Genomic DNA, 21,684 nt, shown 5'->3' with positions numbered 1-21,684 from the left:
TGTCTTTAAATGTACTAAATGTGTGCAATTTGTTTTGATTTAGAATGGACAATTATCATGCATCTGTCTCGAAACAGGGGCCATAATGTTTTATTCCAGCCCAGGTGAATTTAGATTTTGGCTAGATGGGGTTCATTGTATGTGCAAAGTTTTACGCTGATCCAATGAACCATTTCATTTCTGTTCAAAATGTTGTATCAACACTGCCCAAATGTGCCTAATTTGTTAATGAACATTATCTGACTTATTAAACATTATCTGACTAGGCACAATTTATATTTTGGCTGCTAGATTGCAGCAGTGTATTAGCAAAGTTTTGCATTTCTATTCAAAATGTTGTATAAAGCCTACCCAAATGTGCCTAATTGGTCAATATATACATTTTCAAGTAGATAACTGTACACTCTCCTCAAACAATAGCATGGCATTTTTTCACTGTAACATCTACTGTAAATTGGACAGTGCAGTTTGATTAACAAGAAGTTAAGATTTCTGCCCGAAAAAGACATGTCTATGTCCTGGGAAATGTTCTTGTTACTTACAACCTCAGGCTAATCACATTAGCGCACGTTAGCTCAACCATCCCGCAGGAGGGACACCGATCCCGAGGTGAACTGAATTGGAGAATTTAGTATGTGTGTGTGTTTGTGTGTGTGTGCGCTCGCTCGCTCGCTCGTGCTAGTGTGAGATCCTAGACCCATTATAACCCCACCACTATTCCACTACTTGGCCCAATCTGATCCTAGACCCATTATAACCTCACCACTATTCCACTACATGACCCTATCTGATCCTAGACCCATTATAACCTCACCACTATTCCACTACTTTGCCCAATCTGATCCTACAGCAGGCCGGCAGCCTGGGAGAACGGGACACTATCGTTCATCACACCTTGTAACTCTTCTGCTGTAAAATCTCATAACCCAAGGAGTTCTCTGCAGCTACCACCACAACATCTATTTTCTGTGATTTGTGTTCCATTTCTGCATCACAGTTGATAACCATGGCTATGAATGCTAAGAAACCTTACTGAAACACATGTTATTCCTATCACTCTCTATTGGCCTCGGCATACTCACAGGGAGCCTCTCAGGATCCCTCTAAACTGGACCCATCTTCCTCTACGACTCTCTTCACTGCCTATGAAGGTTCCTTCAGAGAAAATGACTCAAGTAAAGGTGAAAGTCACCCAGTAAAATATTACTTGAGTAAAGGTTTAAAATTATTCGGTTTTAAATATACTGAAGTATCAACATTAAATTGAATTGATCAAATTTACTTAAGTATCAAAAGTAAAAGGATACATATTTTCAAATTCCTTACATGAAGCAAACCAGACGGCACCATTTTCTTGTTTTTTAAAATATAATTACGCATAGCCAAGGGCATACTCCAACACTCAGTCACAATTTACAAACAAAGCATTTGTATTTAGTGAGTCTGCCAGGTCAGAGGCAGCAGGGATGACCATGGACGTTCTCTTGATAAGTGGGTGAATTGGACCATTTTTCTGTCCTGCTAATCATTCAAAATGTAACGAGTACTTTTGGGTGTCAGGGAAAATGTATGGAGTAGAAAGTACATTCTTTTCTTTAGGAATGTAGTGAAGTGAAAGTTGTCAAAAATATAAATAGTAAAGTAAAGATACCCCCAAAAACGACTTAAGTAGTACTTGAGGGTATTTCTCCTTAAGTGCTTTACACCACTAACTAATGGCCCGACAACAGGATCTCTTGTTGGGTTAATGAGGCAACTAGTCACACCTGTGACAGTTCCTTTAAAAGGAGAGGTGGAAGAGGTAGACCATAACTCACAGACAACAGAGAGACACCCAGTGAATCCCTTGGAAGAGTGCAGAAGGTGAGAGTGCATCATTATTTAATCAACTATCTGCATCTCAAATGGTACCTAAATGTTATTTGCCCCTTGTCAAACGTAGTACAATATATAGTTGTGCCTTTTTGTGGAGCGGCCCCCTGAATTTAAGCGCATAGACTAATCCGTACCTTTGCAGTAAATGGGTAGTGTCTGACAATATCTGTAATGCTTCCCTTTCCCTATGTAGTTCATTGTAGGCCCTCGTCAAAGGTTGTTCACTACATAAGGAATGAGGAGCCATTTGGGAAGGATACATATTCCTGTGTGCCAGGCTAATCTATTGTATGTGGTTGAAGAAATGATACCTGAGTTTTGGCAGAAGACTAGTAGCACCGTGTTGCCCATACTCGCTTCTTGGGGTCCTCAGTACTGGGTTTAGAAAATGCTGCTTAAGTTTTGTACCTTACAGTGGGTTTCCTTAACCTCTCCTCTAGTACCCACAGCCATTCCAGATTTAAAATGCTCAACTAATCTTACACTCTTTCTCTCTCAGGAGACGATTACCATGGCGACATTGACCATCATTCTGCTTGTCAGCACAGCTTTTGCTCTGGGAGGTAAGCGTGACATACCTCACACTTACTCACCTACATTTTAATAAAAACATTTGTTGGTGTTGCTCTGTCCTACTTCACACACATGTAGGTGTTAATACGCAGGTGTGATTTGGAAATGTGTTTCTATTCATAACCGGTTCTCCATGGGACACCCTCTGAGAGGTCAGCCATTATCAACCTTGACACTGGAGAAATGAAGGTTGTGCCTTGCTGAAGGGCACATAGACGGATATATCAACTAGTCAGCTCACTGATTTGAACTACTGGCCCAACTCTCAAACAGCAGGCTACCTGCCACTCCTCTAGTTCCAGAGATGTATATTGGTGTCTAGATGCGGGACTGAGGTATTCTGATATGAACGGTTTGTTTGATTATATTGTCTAGCAACTAACAGGAAATAACACTGATACAATTTCCAGTCTTAGTTTCATCAGCTCTTCTACGAAACTGGAATTTGACTCTACAGGCCTTTTAAACAAGTAGCAGAACTTCAATATTTAGACAGGAAGTACCTAGGTTGCATCTGAAATGGAACCCTATTCCGTATAAACTACTTCTGAATAGGGCACATAGTGGACGCACCCCAAGATTCCAGAATGTATGTCCAGAAATGTATATTGTCCTGCAATGTTATGGTCACATTACAATGTATGTTACCTGTGTCCAGATGCTAGGATACGACCCAAGACCCCATGTGAGGATGCTAGAGATGCCGCTTTAAATGGCTCAATTGGAGCCTACGTCCCCACGTGTGACTACAATGGCCAATACACCCCTGAGCAATGTTGGGGATCTACAGGTTAACACGGCCGCACAAAATTCTCAATTCAGTTTAATGTGACACTTCAATGTGTATATATTGTATATGCAACATGTCTTTCTGGTAGGTCACTGTTGGTGTGTGACCAGTACTGGACAGAAGGTCCCGGGTAGTGATACTCCACCAGGCACTGCTAGCAACTGCTAGCAACTGTTCCACCAAGGTGCATGTATATACATACTCATTCACTAAATGTTACTACTTTGCAGCTGATTATTGATGTTTTTTGTATAATTGTAGGTGAAAGGCGTTGGAATGAAGACGTTGAAAAGACGAACAGTTGTCTTTACTGTACTACAGGAACTGATTTGCATGGAGAAATCCTGATATTAAACTGTTGATTTACTTACTTCCTTGTTGGTGTGATATGTTGAACAATGTATCTGAACTGGTCCATTTCTGGGAAGTGGAGGAAGGAGTAGGACTGTTATGGTGACTGTATTACCACCACACCGGCAGTTACAGGACATGAAGGCAGTCAAATTCCACGTGACCATTTAGTAATTGAGCTTCTCCAAGCTCTGATGCTGCTGATGGTCATTAGTAGTCTTCTACCACACTTGCTAACTGCCTGGTACTCAGCACTCTATTGTCCCTCTAATCACTCTGACATCAAAGCAAATCTAAATCACTTCATGAGCTCATGTTGCACAACATTTCTATAACCTATGCAATTGTGTGAAAACAGCCTGATGGCTTCTATTAAAAAGAGGAGGATCCCAATAGCTTCTACAGGCTAGATCTACTATAGTTACAGAACCAGTCCAAAATGAACACACCTACTCATACCAGGGTTTTATTTTCTATGTTGTAGAACAGTGAAGACAGCTATGAAATAACACCTATGGCATCATGTCTTAAACAAATCAAAAAGTAGCTACCCTTTACCTTGACAGCTTTTTACAAACTCGGCATTCTCTCAACTAGATGAGGTAGTCACCTGGAATGCATTTCAGTTAACAGGTGTGCTTGTGGAATTTCTATCCTCAATGTGTTTGAGCAGATCAGTTGTGACAAGGTAGGGGTGGTATACTAAGTCCTACATGTTAAATGTCAAGTCCATATTATGGCATGAACAGCTCAAATAAGCAAAGAGAAACAGTCCATTACTTTAAGCCATGAAGGTCAGAAAATGCGGAACTTTGAACCTTCAAGTGAAGTCTCAAAAACCAAGCGCTATGATGAAACTGGCTCTCGAGGATCACCACAGGAAAGGAAGACACACTGTAGTTACCTCTACTGCAATGAGTAGACCTGTGGGAACCTGTCATTTGGTCTTAGTCCAAATTTTTGGTTTGAGGCGCCGACTAGGTGAACGGATGTTCTCCGCATGTGGTGTTCCCACCGTGAAGCATGGAGGTGTGATGGTGTGGGGCTGCTTTGTTGGTGACACTGTCAGTGATTTATTTAGAATTCAAGGCACACTTAACCAGCATGGCTACCACAGCATTTTATATTACCTTGTTACTGGCTTACTTGGTTAAATCAAGTTCTCATTTACAACCGTGCCCTGGCCAAGGTAAAGCAAAGCAGTGTGACAAAAACAACAGCTACACATGGGATAAACAAACATACAGTCAACACAATAGAAACATCTATGTACAGTGTGTGCAAATGAACTAAGATTAGAGAGGTAAGGCAATAAATAGGCCATTGTGGTGAAATAATTAAAATGTAATATTAACACTGGATTGATAGATGTGCAGATGATGTGCAAGTAGAGATACTGGGGTGCAAAAGAGCAACAAATAATATGGAGATGAGGTAGTTGGATGGGCTATTTACAGAGGGGCTGTGTACAGGTGCAGTGCACGGTAAGCTGCTCTGACAGCTGATCCTTAGAGCGTTGGACTTGGACCGAAAGGCTGAAAGTTCGAATCCCAAGGCTAACAAGGTAAAAATCTGTTGTTCTGCCACTGAACAAGGCAGTTAACTTCTTTGGGCTGCAAGCCCGAAGCCGGGCGCAATATGACAACAGCCACTTCAAGTGCAGGGCACGAAATTCAAAATATATTTTTTTGAAATATTTAACTTTCACACATTAACAAGACCAATACAGCATATGAAAGATAAACATCTTGTGAATCCAGCCAACATGTCCGATTTTAAAATGTTTTACAGCGAAAACACCACGTATATTTATGTTAGCTCACCACCAAATACAAAAAAGGACAGACATTTTTCACAGCACAGGTAGCATGCACAAAACCAACCTAACTAACCAAGAACCAACCAAACTAACCAAGAAACAACTTCATCAGATGACAGTCTTATAACATGTTATTCAATAAATCTATGTTTTGTTCGAAAAATGTGCATATTTGAGCTATAAATCAGTTTTACATTGCAGCTACCATCACAGCTACCGTCAGAAATAGCACCGAAGCAGCCAGAGTAATTACAGACACCAACGTCAAATACCTAAATACTCATCATAAAAGATTTCTGAAAAATACATGGTGTACAGCAAATGAAAGACAGGCATCTTGTGATTCCAGCCAATATTTCCGATTTCTTAAGTGTTTTACAGCGAAAACACAATATAGCATTATATTAGCTTACCACAATAGCCAGAAACACAAGCCATTTACCAGCAGCGAAAGTTAGCGATCGTAACAAACCAGCAAAAGATATATAATTTTTGACTAACCTTGATAAGCTTCATCAGATGACAGTCCTATAACATCAGGTTATACATACACTTATGTTTTGTTCGAAAATGTGCATATTTAGAGCTGAAATCAGTGGTTATACATTGTGCTAACGTAGCATCTTTTTCCCACAACGTCCGGATATTTTTCTGACACTCACATATTCTGACCAAATAACTATTCATAAACATTACTAAAAAATACATGTTGTATAGGAAATGATAGATACACTAGTTCTTAATGCAATCGCCGTGTTAGAATTCTAAAAATAACTTCATTACGACATGCAGTTTACGTTATGGCGAGAGCGTGCCCAAAATCTGGGCGCAAACTACTAGTTCACATGTTCGACAGATATATGAAATAGCATCATAAAATGGGTCCTACTTTTGATGATCTTCCATCAGAATGTTGTACAAGGGGTCCTTTGTCCAGAACAATCGTTGTTTGGATTTAGAATGTCCTCTTCTCCAGTCAATTAGCACGGAAAGCTAGCAAAGTGGCGCGAAGCTCTCCTTCCTGAACATACGCAGACAAAGCAACACGCCTAACGTCCCGAAAAAATTTCAATAATCTAATAAAACTATATTGAAAAAACATACTTTACGATGATATTGTCACATGTATCAAATAAAATCAAAGCCGGAGATATTAGTCGTCTATAACGACAGCTTTACAGAAGGCAATACCAGGTCACTTCTCGCGCGCTCCAGAAAACAGGAAATTGGGGTCACGTCATGCCAAGAGCTTTTATTCGACCTCAGATGATGTTATACACTCCATTTCTTCTCTCACTGCCTGTTGACATCTAGTGGAAGGCGTATGAAGTGCATGTATACTAATAAATATCAAGCACATTTATAGGCAGGCCCTAGAACAGAGCATGGATTTCAGATATTCCACTTCCTGTCAGGAAGTTTGCTGCAAAATGAGTTCTGTTTTACTCACAGATATAATTCAAAAACGGTTTTAGAAACTAGAGAGTGTTTTCTATCCAATAGTAATAATAATATGCATATTGTACGAGCAAGAATTGAGTACGAGGCCGTTTGAAATGGGCACCTTTTATCCAGGCTACTCAATACTGCCCCTGCAGCCCAAAGAGGTTAACCCACTGTTCCTAGGGAGTCATTGAAAATAAGAACTTGTTTTTAACTATTGTTTAAAATACTCTCCCTGTCCTAAGGGTAAAAAATGACCCACCTTCGCTAAACCCCTAAAATAAAGCAGCTTAATTGATTTTTAAACTCCAAATCTATTTTGCATAAAGAAACATCTGGGTTTTACCTCTTCACATTGCAGAAAGACTGCATTTAATCAGTGGACACCTCTCGTTTCTTTTTTACAACAGACCTGTTATAATTGTTTTCTTTACCAAAGTAGAGGTTTATTATTATTATTGCTAAAGGTACTGCGTAGGTGTAAACATATTTTTTTTAGCAAGAGATAGCACTTGTATAGCCTAAGAAAGTAGCAGAAATGTGCAGAAAGTAGTTTTGAAAAAAATATTTTATATAAGGGAAACAAGTCTTGAACTTTTTTGGCAACATAGTGATATATTCTTATATACTGTACAATGAGGAATTCAACTACAAAATACTAGTCTCCTCCCATTTTTTTAACTATTGCCCACACCCACAAGGTGTTTAAACAACAACAATAAATAAGAATAAAATAGGATAATAGATACAAAACAAAAATGCAAACAACATAAATCAATCAACTCTATTTAGCATGTAGCACAGTATGCAAGTGTGTGCATGGACTTTGCAGTTGTATTTCTCACATGTGCAGCACATAGTATTTGTTTTACAGTCCCTCTTTGGGGGCAGAATTGGAATTTCCTCCTCTTGCCTGCCCCAGCTGCAGCCTCAGGTGGATCAGCTTTCACAAGCGCTGCAGAGGCTGTTAGGAGGAACTCCCTTCTTTGAATTTGTGGGGTTACAAGTGCCTTTCCCAGCTGCTCCAGGAAAAACTTCCTCTTGTTACTCTCATCAGGCATCCAGGTACGGTTGATCTTGTTCCATATAACGAAGGCATTGTAGGGGACACATCAATGATGTTATGGAAGATGACCATAGGCCAGCGGCCAGTCATCCTCCTGCAGCTGTCAGTTCCAATCATTTTGTCCAGGTTGTCCACGCCTCCTTTGCTGTGGTTTTAGTCTAGGATGATGGCTGGCTTCCTGTCCTTTTGATCACTGATCTCAGCTGCTTTGGGCAGTTTGGTGAAGAGGACCACATTCTTGTTCCTCTTTGGTAGGTAAGAAACTAGAAAGGGGGTGGGGGTGAAGGCAAACGTTGATGAGAAGGCCTCTCTCCCCCTTGTTGCGAGGAGTGCAGGGTGGAGCTCAGGCCTGTTCTTTCTAACTGCGCCAACCATGCTGATCTTCCTCTCCAGGAGCTAGTGGCTGAGTTCATAAGAGGTGAAGAAATTGTCACATGTGACATTGTGCCCCCTCAGTCCATCTGTCACATCAAGCACAACCCGCATCCCCTGGTTCTTCTCCGGGCCTCCACTGGTCGGCTTCCCCGTGTAGACTTGCATCTTCCGAGCGTAGCTGGATTGTGCGTCACAGGCCACCCTTATCTTGATGCAATACTTTGCCGACTTGCTGGGCATATTCTGCCAGAAAGGACAGCGACCTTTTGACAAAGAGATTACTATCAGCAATTAGTATCAGTGTCACAGAAAACAGTCACATAAATCAATGATATTACAACAATACATAATACAATTATTTGTACACTGGTGGTGTACAGCTTTCATGGAAATATGAACAAAGGCGATGTTACACTTTTTCTAATGTTGGGGTCACTCTAGGAAAAGTAATCACATTTCAAGTAGAAAAAATTCATTTAGTGGGGTTTTCTCTACTGTTTAAAGGGATATTGTGAGATTTTGGCAATTTAGCCGTCTTTCTTTAGTTTGAAGGAAGTTTTTAAATTAACTACTGCAGCTTCAGCACAATTATTAACTCTGAGAGCAGATCCCAAAGACTTCTAGTCATTGCGCTGACGCTAGTTAGCGATCGCTGGAAAAACTACCTTCAAAGTCCTTCATATTTCATGCAGAGACAAAATCTGACTCTGGGTTAGAAGAAAAAGGTTGTAATTGCCAAAATATTGCACTATCCCTTTAAGGAGGAAATGGCATCGGTTCCAATCCAAGTGCCATTTATCAAACTCCAGGCGGTGCTATGGTCAGATGACATGAAAATAGAGCTCTTTAGTCATGAACTTCAGCGGTGGTTTTGGTGTGGAAAAACAGAAGCATGTGCAGAGAAGTACCTCATACCTACAGTAAAATATGGTTCTGCATCTTTCACGTTTATGAAGCTTTTTTGCTTCCCTGGTTCTGTGGCCCTTTTTAAGCTCAACGGCATCATAAACTTGGTACCAAGTACAAGGACATTATAGCCCCAAAAAAACTAGTTCTCTCTGCCGGGATGCTGACATTGGCTGGAAGTGGATCTTCAAGCAAGACAATAACCCCCAAGCACACATCAAAATCCACAATGAAATGGTTAAATGACCACAAAATCAATATGTTGCAATGTCCATCTCAGTCTCCGGACAGAAAGGACGCCTGTATCTTTGTAGTGACTGGGTGTATTGATACACCATCCAATGTGTAATTAATACCATTCTCAAAGGGATATTCAATGTCTGCTTTTTTTTATTTTACCCATCTTTCAATAGGTGCCCTTGGTTGCAAGGCATTGGAAAACTCCCTGGTCATTGTGGTTGAATCTGTGTTTGAAATGCATTGCTCGACTGAGGGACCTTACAGATAATTATATGTGTGGGGTACAGAGATGAGGTAGTCATTCAAAAATCATGTCAAACATTATTATTGAACACAGAGTGAGTCCATGCAACTTATAATGTGACTTGATAAGAACATCTTTACTCCTGAACTTGTTTAGGTTTGACATAACAAAGAGGTTGAATACTTATTGACTCAAGACTTTTCAGCTTTTCATTTTGCTTTTATCATCAAGCTGCAAATTTAGAGTGAAAATGATTTTCCCCAAATGAGAAACTCACGCGCTGTAAATATATTCCAGTTAGGCTCTACACCCATTGTAAAGAGGATTAATGGGCTTCATTTTAACAAGTTATTTGGCCACTTTAGTTGTGATACAAACCTTATCAAAACATATGGTGCGGCAGGGTAGCCTAGTGTTAGAGTGTTGGACTAGTAACCGAAAGGTTGCAAGATTGAATCCCCGAGCTGACAAGGTACAAATCTGTCGTTCTGCCTCTGAACCCACTGTTCCTAGATCGTCATTGAAAATAAGAATTTGTTCTTAGCTGACTTACCTAGTTAAATAAAGGTAAAATAAAACATATAGGCCTATGGGCTCAGCTACATGAGGTGTGGCACTATGATTTGAAAAAGTGGCCCAAAAAAAGGTATGTGCTGTTTCTTGAATTCCACTGGGCATCATTCACAACTGATGGGCTAATATTGTCACCCATCAGACTATTCTTGATTTAATCTTGTCTTTAAATGTACTAAATGTGTGCAATTTGTTTTGATTTAGAATGGACAATTATCATGCATCTGTCTCGAAACAGGGGCCATAATGTTTTATTCCAGCCCAGGTGAATTTAGATTTTGGCTAGATGGGGTTCATTGTATGTGCAAAGTTTTACGCTGATCCAATGAACCATTTCATTTCTGTTCAAAATGTTGTATCAACACTGCCCAAATGTGCCTAATTTGTTAATGAACATTATCTGACTTATTAAACATTATCTGACTAGGCACAATTTATATTTTGGCTGCTAGATTGCAGCAGTGTATTAGCAAAGTTTTGCATTTCTATTCAAAATGTTGTATAAAGCCTACCCAAATGTGCCTAATTGGTCAATATATACATTTTCAAGTAGATAACTGTACACTCTCCTCAAACAATAGCATGGCATTTTTTCACTGTAACATCTACTGTAAATTGGACAGTGCAGTTTGATTAACAAGAAGTTAAGATTTCTGCCCGAAAAAGACATGTCTATGTCCTGGGAAATGTTCTTGTTACTTACAACCTCAGGCTAATCACATTAGCGCACGTTAGCTCAACCATCCCGCAGGAGGGACACCGATCCCGAGGTGAACTGAATTGGAGAATTTAGTATGTGTGTGTGTTTGTGTGTGTGTGCGCTCGCTCGCTCGCTCGTGCTAGTGTGAGATCCTAGACCCATTATAACCCCACCACTATTCCACTACTTGGCCCAATCTGATCCTAGACCCATTATAACCTCACCACTATTCCACTACATGACCCTATCTGATCCTAGACCCATTATAACCTCACCACTATTCCACTACTTTGCCCAATCTGATCCTACAGCAGGCCGGCAGCCTGGGAGAACGGGACACTATCGTTCATCACACCTTGTAACTCTTCTGCTGTAAAATCTCATAACCCAAGGAGTTCTCTGCAGCTACCACCACAACATCTATTTTCTGTGATTTGTGTTCCATTTCTGCATCACAGTTGATAACCATGGCTATGAATGCTAAGAAACCTTACTGAAACACATGTTATTCCTATCACTCTCTATTGGCCTCGGCATACTCACAGGGAGCCTCTCAGGATCCCTCTAAACTGGACCCATCTTCCTCTACGACTCTCTTCACTGCCTATGAAGGTTCCTTCAGAGAAAATGACTCAAGTAAAGGTGAAAGTCACCCAGTAAAATATTACTTGAGTAAAGGTTTAAAATTATTCGGTTTTAAATATACTGAAGTATCAACATTAAATTGAATTGATCAAATTTACTTAAGTATCAAAAGTAAAAGGATACATATTTTCAAATTCCTTACATGAAGCAAACCAGACGGCACCATTTTCTTGTTTTTTAAAATATAATTACGCATAGCCAAGGGCATACTCCAACACTCAGTCACAATTTACAAACAAAGCATTTGTATTTAGTGAGTCTGCCAGGTCAGAGGCAGCAGGGATGACCATGGACGTTCTCTTGATAAGTGGGTGAATTGGACCATTTTTCTGTCCTGCTAATCATTCAAAATGTAACGAGTACTTTTGGGTGTCAGGGAAAATGTATGGAGTAGAAAGTACATTCTTTTCTTTAGGAATGTAGTGAAGTGAAAGTTGTCAAAAATATAAATAGTAAAGTAAAGATACCCCCAAAAACGACTTAAGTAGTACTTGAGGGTATTTCTCCTTAAGTGCTTTACACCACTAACTAATGGCCCGACAACAGGATCTCTTGTTGGGTTAATGAGGCAACTAGTCACACCTGTGACAGTTCCTTTAAAAGGAGAGGTGGAAGAGGTAGACCATAACTCACAGACAACAGAGAGACACCCAGTGAATCCCTTGGAAGAGTGCAGAAGGTGAGAGTGCATCATTATTTAATCAACTATCTGCATCTCAAATGGTACCTAAATGTTATTTGCCCCTTGTCAAACGTAGTACAATATATAGTTGTGCCTTTTTGTGGAGCGGCCCCCTGAATTTAAGCGCATAGACTAATCCGTACCTTTGCAGTAAATGGGTAGTGTCTGACAATATCTGTAATGCTTCCCTTTCCCTATGTAGTTCATTGTAGGCCCTCGTCAAAGGTTGTTCACTACATAAGGAATGAGGAGCCATTTGGGAAGGATACATATTCCTGTGTGCCAGGCTAATCTATTGTATGTGGTTGAAGAAATGATACCTGAGTTTTGGCAGAAGACTAGTAGCACCGTGTTGCCCATACTCGCTTCTTGGGGTCCTCAGTACTGGGTTTAGAAAATGCTGCTTAAGTTTTGTACCTTACAGTGGGTTTCCTTAACCTCTCCTCTAGTACCCACAGCCATTCCAGATTTAAAATGCTCAACTAATCTTACACTCTTTCTCTCTCAGGAGACGATTACCATGGCGACATTGACCATCATTCTGCTTGTCAGCACAGCTTTTGCTCTGGGAGGTAAGCGTGACATACCTCACACTTACTCACCTACATTTTAATAAAAACATTTGTTGGTGTTGCTCTGTCCTACTTCACACACATGTAGGTGTTAATACGCAGGTGTGATTTGGAAATGTGTTTCTATTCATAACCGGTTCTCCATGGGACACCCTCTGAGAGGTCAGCCATTATCAACCTTGACACTGGAGAAATGAAGGTTGTGCCTTGCTGAAGGGCACATAGACGGATATATCAACTAGTCAGCTCACTGATTTGAACTACTGGCCCAACTCTCAAACAGCAGGCTACCTGCCACTCCTCTAGTTCCAGAGATGTATATTGGTGTCTAGATGCGGGACTGAGGTATTCTGATATGAACGGTTTGTTTGATTATATTGTCTAGCAACTAACAGGAAATAACACTGATACAATTTCCAGTCTTAGTTTCATCAGCTCTTCTACGAAACTGGAATTTGACTCTACAGGCCTTTTAAACAAGTAGCAGAACTTCAATATTTAGACAGGAAGTACCTAGGTTGCATCTGAAATGGAACCCTATTCCGTATAAACTACTTCTGAATAGGGCACATAGTGGACGCACCCCAAGATTCCAGAATGTATGTCCAGAAATGTATATTGTCCTGCAATGTTATGGTCACATTACAATGTATGTTACCTGTGTCCAGATGCTAGGATACGACCCAAGACCCCATGTGAGGATGCTAGAGATGCCGCTTTAAATGGCTCAATTGGAGCCTACGTCCCCACGTGTGACTACAATGGCCAATACACCCCTGAGCAATGTTGGGGATCTACAGGTTAACACGGCCGCACAAAATTCTCAATTCAGTTTAATGTGACACTTCAATGTGTATATATTGTATATGCAACATGTCTTTCTGGTAGGTCACTGTTGGTGTGTGACCAGTACTGGACAGAAGGTCCCGGGTAGTGATACTCCACCAGGCACTGCTAGCAACTGCTAGCAACTGTTCCACCAAGGTGCATGTATATACATACTCATTCACTAAATGTTACTACTTTGCAGCTGATTATTGATGTTTTTTGTATAATTGTAGGTGAAAGGCGTTGGAATGAAGACGTTGAAAAGACGAACAGTTGTCTTTACTGTACTACAGGAACTGATTTGCATGGAGAAATCCTGATATTAAACTGTTGATTTACTTACTTCCTTGTTGGTGTGATATGTTGAACAATGTATCTGAACTGGTCCATTTCTGGGAAGTGGAGGAAGGAGTAGGACTGTTATGGTGACTGTATTACCACCACACCGGCAGTTACAGGACATGAAGGCAGTCAAATTCCACGTGACCATTTAGTAATTGAGCTTCTCCAAGCTCTGATGCTGCTGATGGTCATTAGTAGTCTTCTACCACACTTGCTAACTGCCTGGTACTCAGCACTCTATTGTCCCTCTAATCACTCTGACATCAAAGCAAATCTAAATCACTTCATGAGCTCATGTTGCACAACATTTCTATAACCTATGCAATTGTGTGAAAACAGCCTGATGGCTTCTATTAAAAAGAGGAGGATCCCAATAGCTTCTACAGGCTAGATCTACTATAGTTACAGAACCAGTCCAAAATGAACACACCTACTCATACCAGGGTTTTATTTTCTATGTTGTAGAACAGTGAAGACAGCTATGAAATAACACCTATGGCATCATGTCTTAAACAAATCAAAAAGTAGCTACCCTTTACCTTGACAGCTTTTTACAAACTCGGCATTCTCTCAACTAGATGAGGTAGTCACCTGGAATGCATTTCAGTTAACAGGTGTGCTTGTGGAATTTCTATCCTCAATGTGTTTGAGCAGATCAGTTGTGACAAGGTAGGGGTGGTATACTAAGTCCTACATGTTAAATGTCAAGTCCATATTATGGCATGAACAGCTCAAATAAGCAAAGAGAAACAGTCCATTACTTTAAGCCATGAAGGTCAGAAAATGCGGAACTTTGAACCTTCAAGTGAAGTCTCAAAAACCAAGCGCTATGATGAAACTGGCTCTCGAGGATCACCACAGGAAAGGAAGACACACTGTAGTTACCTCTACTGCAATGAGTAGACCTGTGGGAACCTGTCATTTGGTCTTAGTCCAAATTTTTGGTTTGAGGCGCCGACTAGGTGAACGGATGTTCTCCGCATGTGGTGTTCCCACCGTGAAGCATGGAGGTGTGATGGTGTGGGGCTGCTTTGTTGGTGACACTGTCAGTGATTTATTTAGAATTCAAGGCACACTTAACCAGCATGGCTACCACAGCATTTTATATTACCTTGTTACTGGCTTACTTGGTTAAATCAAGTTCTCATTTACAACCGTGCCCTGGCCAAGGTAAAGCAAAGCAGTGTGACAAAAACAACAGCTACACATGGGATAAACAAACATACAGTCAACACAATAGAAACATCTATGTACAGTGTGTGCAAATGAACTAAGATTAGAGAGGTAAGGCAATAAATAGGCCATTGTGGTGAAATAATTAAAATGTAATATTAACACTGGATTGATAGATGTGCAGATGATGTGCAAGTAGAGATACTGGGGTGCAAAAGAGCAACAAATAATATGGAGATGAGGTAGTTGGATGGGCTATTTACAGAGGGGCTGTGTACAGGTGCAGTGCACGGTAAGCTGCTCTGACAGCTGATCCTTAGAGCGTTGGACTTGGACCGAAAGGCTGAAAGTTCGAATCCCAAGGCTAACAAGGTAAAAATCTGTTGTTCTGCCACTGAACAAGGCAGTTAACTTCTTTGGGCTGCAAGCCCGAAGCCGGGCGCAATATGACAACAGCCACTTCAAGTGCAGGGCACGAAATTCAAAATATATTTTTTTGAAATATTTAACTTTCACACATTAACAAGACCAATACAGCATATGAAAGATAAACATCTTGTGAATCCAGCCAACATGTCCGATTTTAAAATGTTTTACAGCGAAAACACCACGTATATTTATGTTAGCTCACCACCAAATACAAAAAAGGACAGACATTTTTCACAGCACAGGTAGCATGCACAAAACCAACCTAACTAACCAAGAACCAACCAAACTAACCAAGAAACAACTTCATCAGATGACAGTCTTATAACATGTTATTCAATAAATCTATGTTTTGTTCGAAAAATGTGCATATTTGAGCTATAAATCAGTTTTACATTGCAGCTACCATCACAGCTACCGTCAGAAATAGCACCGAAGCAGCCAGAGTAATTACAGACACCAACGTCAAATACCTAAATACTCATCATAAAAGATTTCTGAAAAATACATGGTGTACAGCAAATGAAAGACAGGCATCTTGTGATTCCAGCCAATATTTCCGATTTCTTAAGTGTTTTACAGCGAAAACACAATATAGCATTATATTAGCTTACCACAATAGCCAGAAACACAAGCCATTTACCAGCAGCGAAAGTTAGCGATCGTAACAAACCAGCAAAAGATATATAATTTTTGACTAACCTTGATAAGCTTCATCAGATGACAGTCCTATAACATCAGGTTATACATACACTTATGTTTTGTTCGAAAATGTGCATATTTAGAGCTGAAATCAGTGGTTATACATTGTGCTAACGTAGCATCTTTTTCCCACAACGTCCGGATATTTTTCTGACACTCACATATTCTGACCAAATAACTATTCATAAACATTACTAAAAAATACATGTTGTATAGGAAATGATAGATACACTAGTTCTTAATGCAATCGCCGTGTTAGAATTCTAAAAATAACTTCATTACGACATGCAGTTTACGTTATGGCGAGAGCGTGCCCAAAATCTGGGCGCAAACTACTAGTTCACATGTTCGACAGATATATGAAATAGCATCATAAAATGGGTCCTACTTTTGATGATCTTCCATCAGAATGTTGTACAAGGGGTCCTTTGTCCAGAACAATCGTTGTTTGGATTTAGAATGTCCTCTTCTCCAGTCAATTAGCACGGAAAGCTAGCAAAGTGGCGCGAAGCTCTCCTTCCTGAACATACGCAGACAAAGCAACACGCCTAACGTCCCGAAAAAATTTCAATAATCTAATAAAACTATATTGAAAAAACATACTTTACGATGATATTGTCACATGTATCAAATAAAATCAAAGCCGGAGATATTAGTCGTCTATAACGACAGCTTTACAGAAGGCAATACCAGGTCACTTCTCGCGCGCTCCAGAAAACAGGAAATTGGGGTCACGTCATGCCAAGAGCTTTTATTCGACCTCAGATGATGTTATACACTCCATTTCTTCTCTCACTGCCTGTTGACATCTAGTGGAAGGCGTATGAAGTGCATGTATACTAATAAATATCAAGCACATTTATAGGCAGGCCCTAGAACAGAGCATGGATTTCAGATATTCCACTTCCTGTCAGGAAGTTTGCTGCAAAATGAGTTCTGTTTTACTCACAGATATAATTCAAAAACGGTTTTAGAAACTAGAGAGTGTTTTCTATCCAATAGTAATAATAATATGCATATTGTACGAGCAAGAATTGAGTACGAGGCCGTTTGAAATGGGCACCTTTTATCCAGGCTACTCAATACTGCCCCTGCAGCCCAAAGAGGTTAACCCACTGTTCCTAGGGAGTCATTGAAAATAAGAACTTGTTTTTAACTATTGTTTAAAATACTCTCCCTGTCCTAAGGGTAAAAAATGACCCACCTTCGCTAAACCCCTAAAATAAAGCAGCTTAATTGATTTTTAAACTCCAAATCTATTTTGCATAAAGAAACATCTGGGTTTTACCTCTTCACATTGCAGAAAGACTGCATTTAATCAGTGGACACCTCTCGTTTCTTTTTTACAACAGACCTGTTATAATTGTTTTCTTTACCAAAGTAGAGGTTTATTATTATTATTGCTAAAGGTACTGCGTAGGTGTAAACATATTTTTTTTAGCAAGAGATAGCACTTGTATAGCCTAAGAAAGTAGCAGAAATGTGCAGAAAGTAGTTTTGAAAAAAATATTTTATATAAGGGAAACAAGTCTTGAACTTTTTTGGCAACATAGTGATATATTCTTATATACTGTACAATGAGGAATTCAACTACAAAATACTAGTCTCCTCCCATTTTTTTAACTATTGCCCACACCCACAAGGTGTTTAAACAACAACAATAAATAAGAATAAAATAGGATAATAGATACAAAACAAAAATGCAAACAACATAAATCAATCAACTCTATTTAGCATGTAGCACAGTATGCAAGTGTGTGCATGGACTTTGCAGTTGTATTTCTCACATGTGCAGCACATAGTATTTGTTTTACAGTCCCTCTTTGGGGGCAGAATTGGAATTTCCTCCTCTTGCCTGCCCCAGCTGCAGCCTCAGGTGGATCAGCTTTCACAAGCGCTGCAGAGGCTGTTAGGAGGAACTCCCTTCTTTGAATTTGTGGGGTTACAAGTGCCTTTCCCAGCTGCTCCAGGAAAAACTTCCTCTTGTTACTCTCATCAGGCATCCAGGTACGGTTGATCTTGTTCCATATAACGAAGGCATTGTAGGGGACACATCAATGATGTTATGGAAGATGACCATAGGCCAGCGGCCAGTCATCCTCCTGCAGCTGTCAGTTCCAATCATTTTGTCCAGGTTGTCCACGCCTCCTTTGCTGTGGTTTTAGTCTAGGATGATGGCTGGCTTCCTGTCCTTTTGATCACTGATCTCAGCTGCTTTGGGCAGTTTGGTGAAGAGGACCACATTCTTGTTCCTCTTTGGTAGGTAAGAAACTAGAAAGGGGGTGGGGGTGAAGGCAAACGTTGATGAGAAGGCCTCTCTCCCCCTTGTTGCGAGGAGTGCAGGGTGGAGCTCAGGCCTGTTCTTTCTAACTGCGCCAACCATGCTGATCTTCCTCTCCAGGAGCTAGTGGCTGAGTTCATAAGAGGTGAAGAAATTGTCACATGTGACATTGTGCCCCCTCAGTCCATCTGTCACATCAAGCACAACCCGCATCCCCTGGTTCTTCTCCGGGCCTCCACTGGTCGGCTTCCCCGTGTAGACTTGCATCTTCCGAGCGTAGCTGGATTGTGCGTCACAGGCCACCCTTATCTTGATGCAATACTTTGCCGACTTGCTGGGCATATTCTGCCAGAAAGGACAGCGACCTTTTGACAAAGAGATTACTATCAGCAATTAGTATCAGTGTCACAGAAAACAGTCACATAAATCAATGATATTACAACAATACATAATACAATTATTTGTACACTGGTGGTGTACAGCTTTCATGGAAATATGAACAAAGGCGATGTTACACTTTTTCTAATGTTGGGGTCACTCTAGGAAAAGTAATCACATTTCAAGTAGAAAAAATTCATTTAGTGGGGTTTTCTCTACTGTTTAAAGGGATATTGTGAGATTTTGGCAATTTAGCCGTCTTTCTTTAGTTTGAAGGAAGTTTTTAAATTAACTACTGCAGCTTCAGCACAATTATTAACTCTGAGAGCAGATCCCAAAGACTTCTAGTCATTGCGCTGACGCTAGTTAGCGATCGCTGGAAAAACTACCTTCAAAGTCCTTCATATTTCATGCAGAGACAAAATCTGACTCTGGGTTAGAAGAAAAAGGTTGTAATTGCCAAAATATTGCACTATCCCTTTAAGGAGGAAATGGCATCGGTTCCAATCCAAGTGCCATTTATCAAACTCCAGGCGGTGCTATGGTCAGATGACATGAAAATAGAGCTCTTTAGTCATGAACTTCAGCGGTGGTTTTGGTGTGGAAAAACAGAAGCATGTGCAGAGAAGTACCTCATACCTACAGTAAAATATGGTTCTGCATCTTTCACGTTTATGAAGCTTTTTTGCTTCCCTGGTTCTGTGGCCCTTTTTAAGCTCAACGGCATCATAAACTTGGTACCAAGTACAAGGACATTATAGCCCCAAAAAAACTAGTTCTCTCTGCCGGGATGCTGACATTGGCTGGAAGTGGATCTTCAAGCAAGACAATAACCCCCAAGCACACATCAAAATCCACAATGAAATGGTTAAATGACCACAAAATCAATATGTTGCAATGTCCATCTCAGTCTCCGGACAGAAAGGACGCCTGTATCTTTGTAGTGACTGGGTGTATTGATACACCATCCAATGTGTAATTAATACCATTCTCAAAGGGATATTCAATGTCTGCTTTTTTTTATTTTACCCATCTTTCAATAGGTGCCCTTGGTTGCAAGGCATTGGAAAACTCCCTGGTCATTGTGGTTGAATCTGTGTTTGAAATGCATTGCTCGACTGAGGGACCTTACAGATAATTATATGTGTGGGGTACAGAGATGAGGTAGTCATTCAAAAATCATGTCAAACATTATTATTGAACACAGAGTGAGTCCATGCAACTTATAATGTGACTTGATAAGAACATCTTTACTCCTGAACTTGTTTAGGTTTGACATAACAAAGAGGTTGAATACTTATTGACTCAAGACTTTTCAGCTTTTCATTTTGCTTTTATCATCAAGCTGCAAATTTAGAGTGAAAATGATTTTCCCCAAATGAGAAACTCACGCGCTGTAAATATATTCCAGTTAGGCTCTACACCCATTGTAAAGAGGATTAATGGGCTTCATTTTAACAAGTTATTTGGCCACTTTAGTTGTGATACAAACCTTATCAAAACATATGGTGCGGCAGGGTAGCCTAGTGTTAGAGTGTTGGACTAGTAACCGAAAGGTTGCAAGATTGAATCCCCGAGCTGACAAGGTACAAATCTGTCGTTCTGCCTCTGAACCCACTGTTCCTAGATCGTCATTGAAAATAAGAATTTGTTCTTAGCTGACTTACCTAGTTAAATAAAGGTAAAATAAAACATATAGGCCTATGGGCTCAGCTACATGAGGTGTGGCACTATGATTTGAAAAAGTGGCCCAAAAAAAGGTATGTGCTGTTTCTTGAATTCCACTGGGCATCATTCACAACTGATGGGCTAATATTGTCACCCATCAGACTATTCTTGATTTAATCTTGTCTTTAAATGTACTAAATGTGTGCAATTTGTTTTGATTTAGAATGGACAATTATCATGCATCTGTCTCGAAACAGGGGCCATAATGTTTTATTCCAGCCCAGGTGAATTTAGATTTTGGCTAGATGGGGTTCATTGTATGTGCAAAGTTTTACGCTGATCCAATGAACCATTTCATTTCTGTTCAAAATGTTGTATCAACACTGCCCAAATGTGCCTAATTTGTTAATGAACATTATCTGACTTATTAAACATTATCTGACTAGGCACAATTTATATTTTGGCTGCTAGATTGCAGCAGTGTATTAGCAAAGTTTTGCATTTCTATTCAAAATGTTGTATAAAGCCTACCCAAATGTGCCTAATTGGTCAATATATACATTTTCAAGTAGATAACTGTACACTCTCCTCAAACAATAGCATGGCATTTTTTCACTGTAACATCTACTGTAAATTGGACAGTGCAGTTTGATTAACAAGAAGTTAAGATTTCTGCCCGAAAAAGACATGTCTATGTCCTGGGAAATGTTCTTGTTACTTACAACCTCAGGCTAATCACATTAGCGCACGTTAGCTCAACCATCCCGCAGGAGGGACACCGATCCCGAGGTGAACTGAATTGGAGAATTTAGTATGTGTGTGTGTTTGTGTGTGTGTGCGCTCGCTCGCTCGCTCGTGCTAGTGTGAGATCCTAGACCCATTATAACCCCACCACTATTCCACTACTTGGCCCAATCTGATCCTAGACCCATTATAACCTCACCACTATTCCACTACATGACCCTATCTGATCCTAGACCCATTATAACCTCACCACTATTCCACTACTTTGCCCAATCTGATCCTACAGCA

General features: G+C 40.2%; 3 protein-coding genes across 3 annotated transcripts in view; all 3 read left to right on the top strand.

Moving 5' to 3' along the window:
• LOC139561550 (ladderlectin-like) overlaps positions 1-21,684 on the top strand; it is a 102,632-nt gene that overhangs the window by 71,568 nt on the left and 9,380 nt on the right. The window lies entirely within an intron of this gene.
• On the top strand, positions 1,708-3,608 carry LOC139561562 (equistatin-like). Its single transcript, XM_071378791.1, has 5 exons — positions 1,708-1,863; positions 2,375-2,438; positions 3,107-3,238; positions 3,327-3,422; positions 3,500-3,608. Exons 2-4 carry the CDS (start codon positions 2,387-2,389, stop codon positions 3,404-3,406), a joined length of 264 nt encoding a protein of 87 aa, XP_071234892.1. The 5' UTR covers positions 1,708-1,863; positions 2,375-2,386; the 3' UTR covers positions 3,407-3,422; positions 3,500-3,608.
• Positions 12,124-14,024, top strand: LOC139561566 (equistatin-like). Its single transcript, XM_071378795.1, has 5 exons — positions 12,124-12,279; positions 12,791-12,854; positions 13,523-13,654; positions 13,743-13,838; positions 13,916-14,024. The coding sequence occupies exons 2-4, from the start codon at positions 12,803-12,805 to the stop codon at positions 13,820-13,822; spliced, it is 264 nt and encodes an 87-aa protein (XP_071234896.1). The 5' UTR covers positions 12,124-12,279; positions 12,791-12,802; the 3' UTR covers positions 13,823-13,838; positions 13,916-14,024.

The sequence above is a fragment of the Salvelinus alpinus genome, chromosome 31, assembly GCF_045679555.1.
Source record: "Salvelinus alpinus chromosome 31, SLU_Salpinus.1, whole genome shotgun sequence".
Classification (NCBI taxonomy): Eukaryota; Metazoa; Chordata; class Actinopteri; order Salmoniformes; family Salmonidae; genus Salvelinus; species Salvelinus alpinus.
Note: the sequence above shows the minus strand (reverse complement) of the source record. Positions and strands in the feature narration are given on the sequence as shown.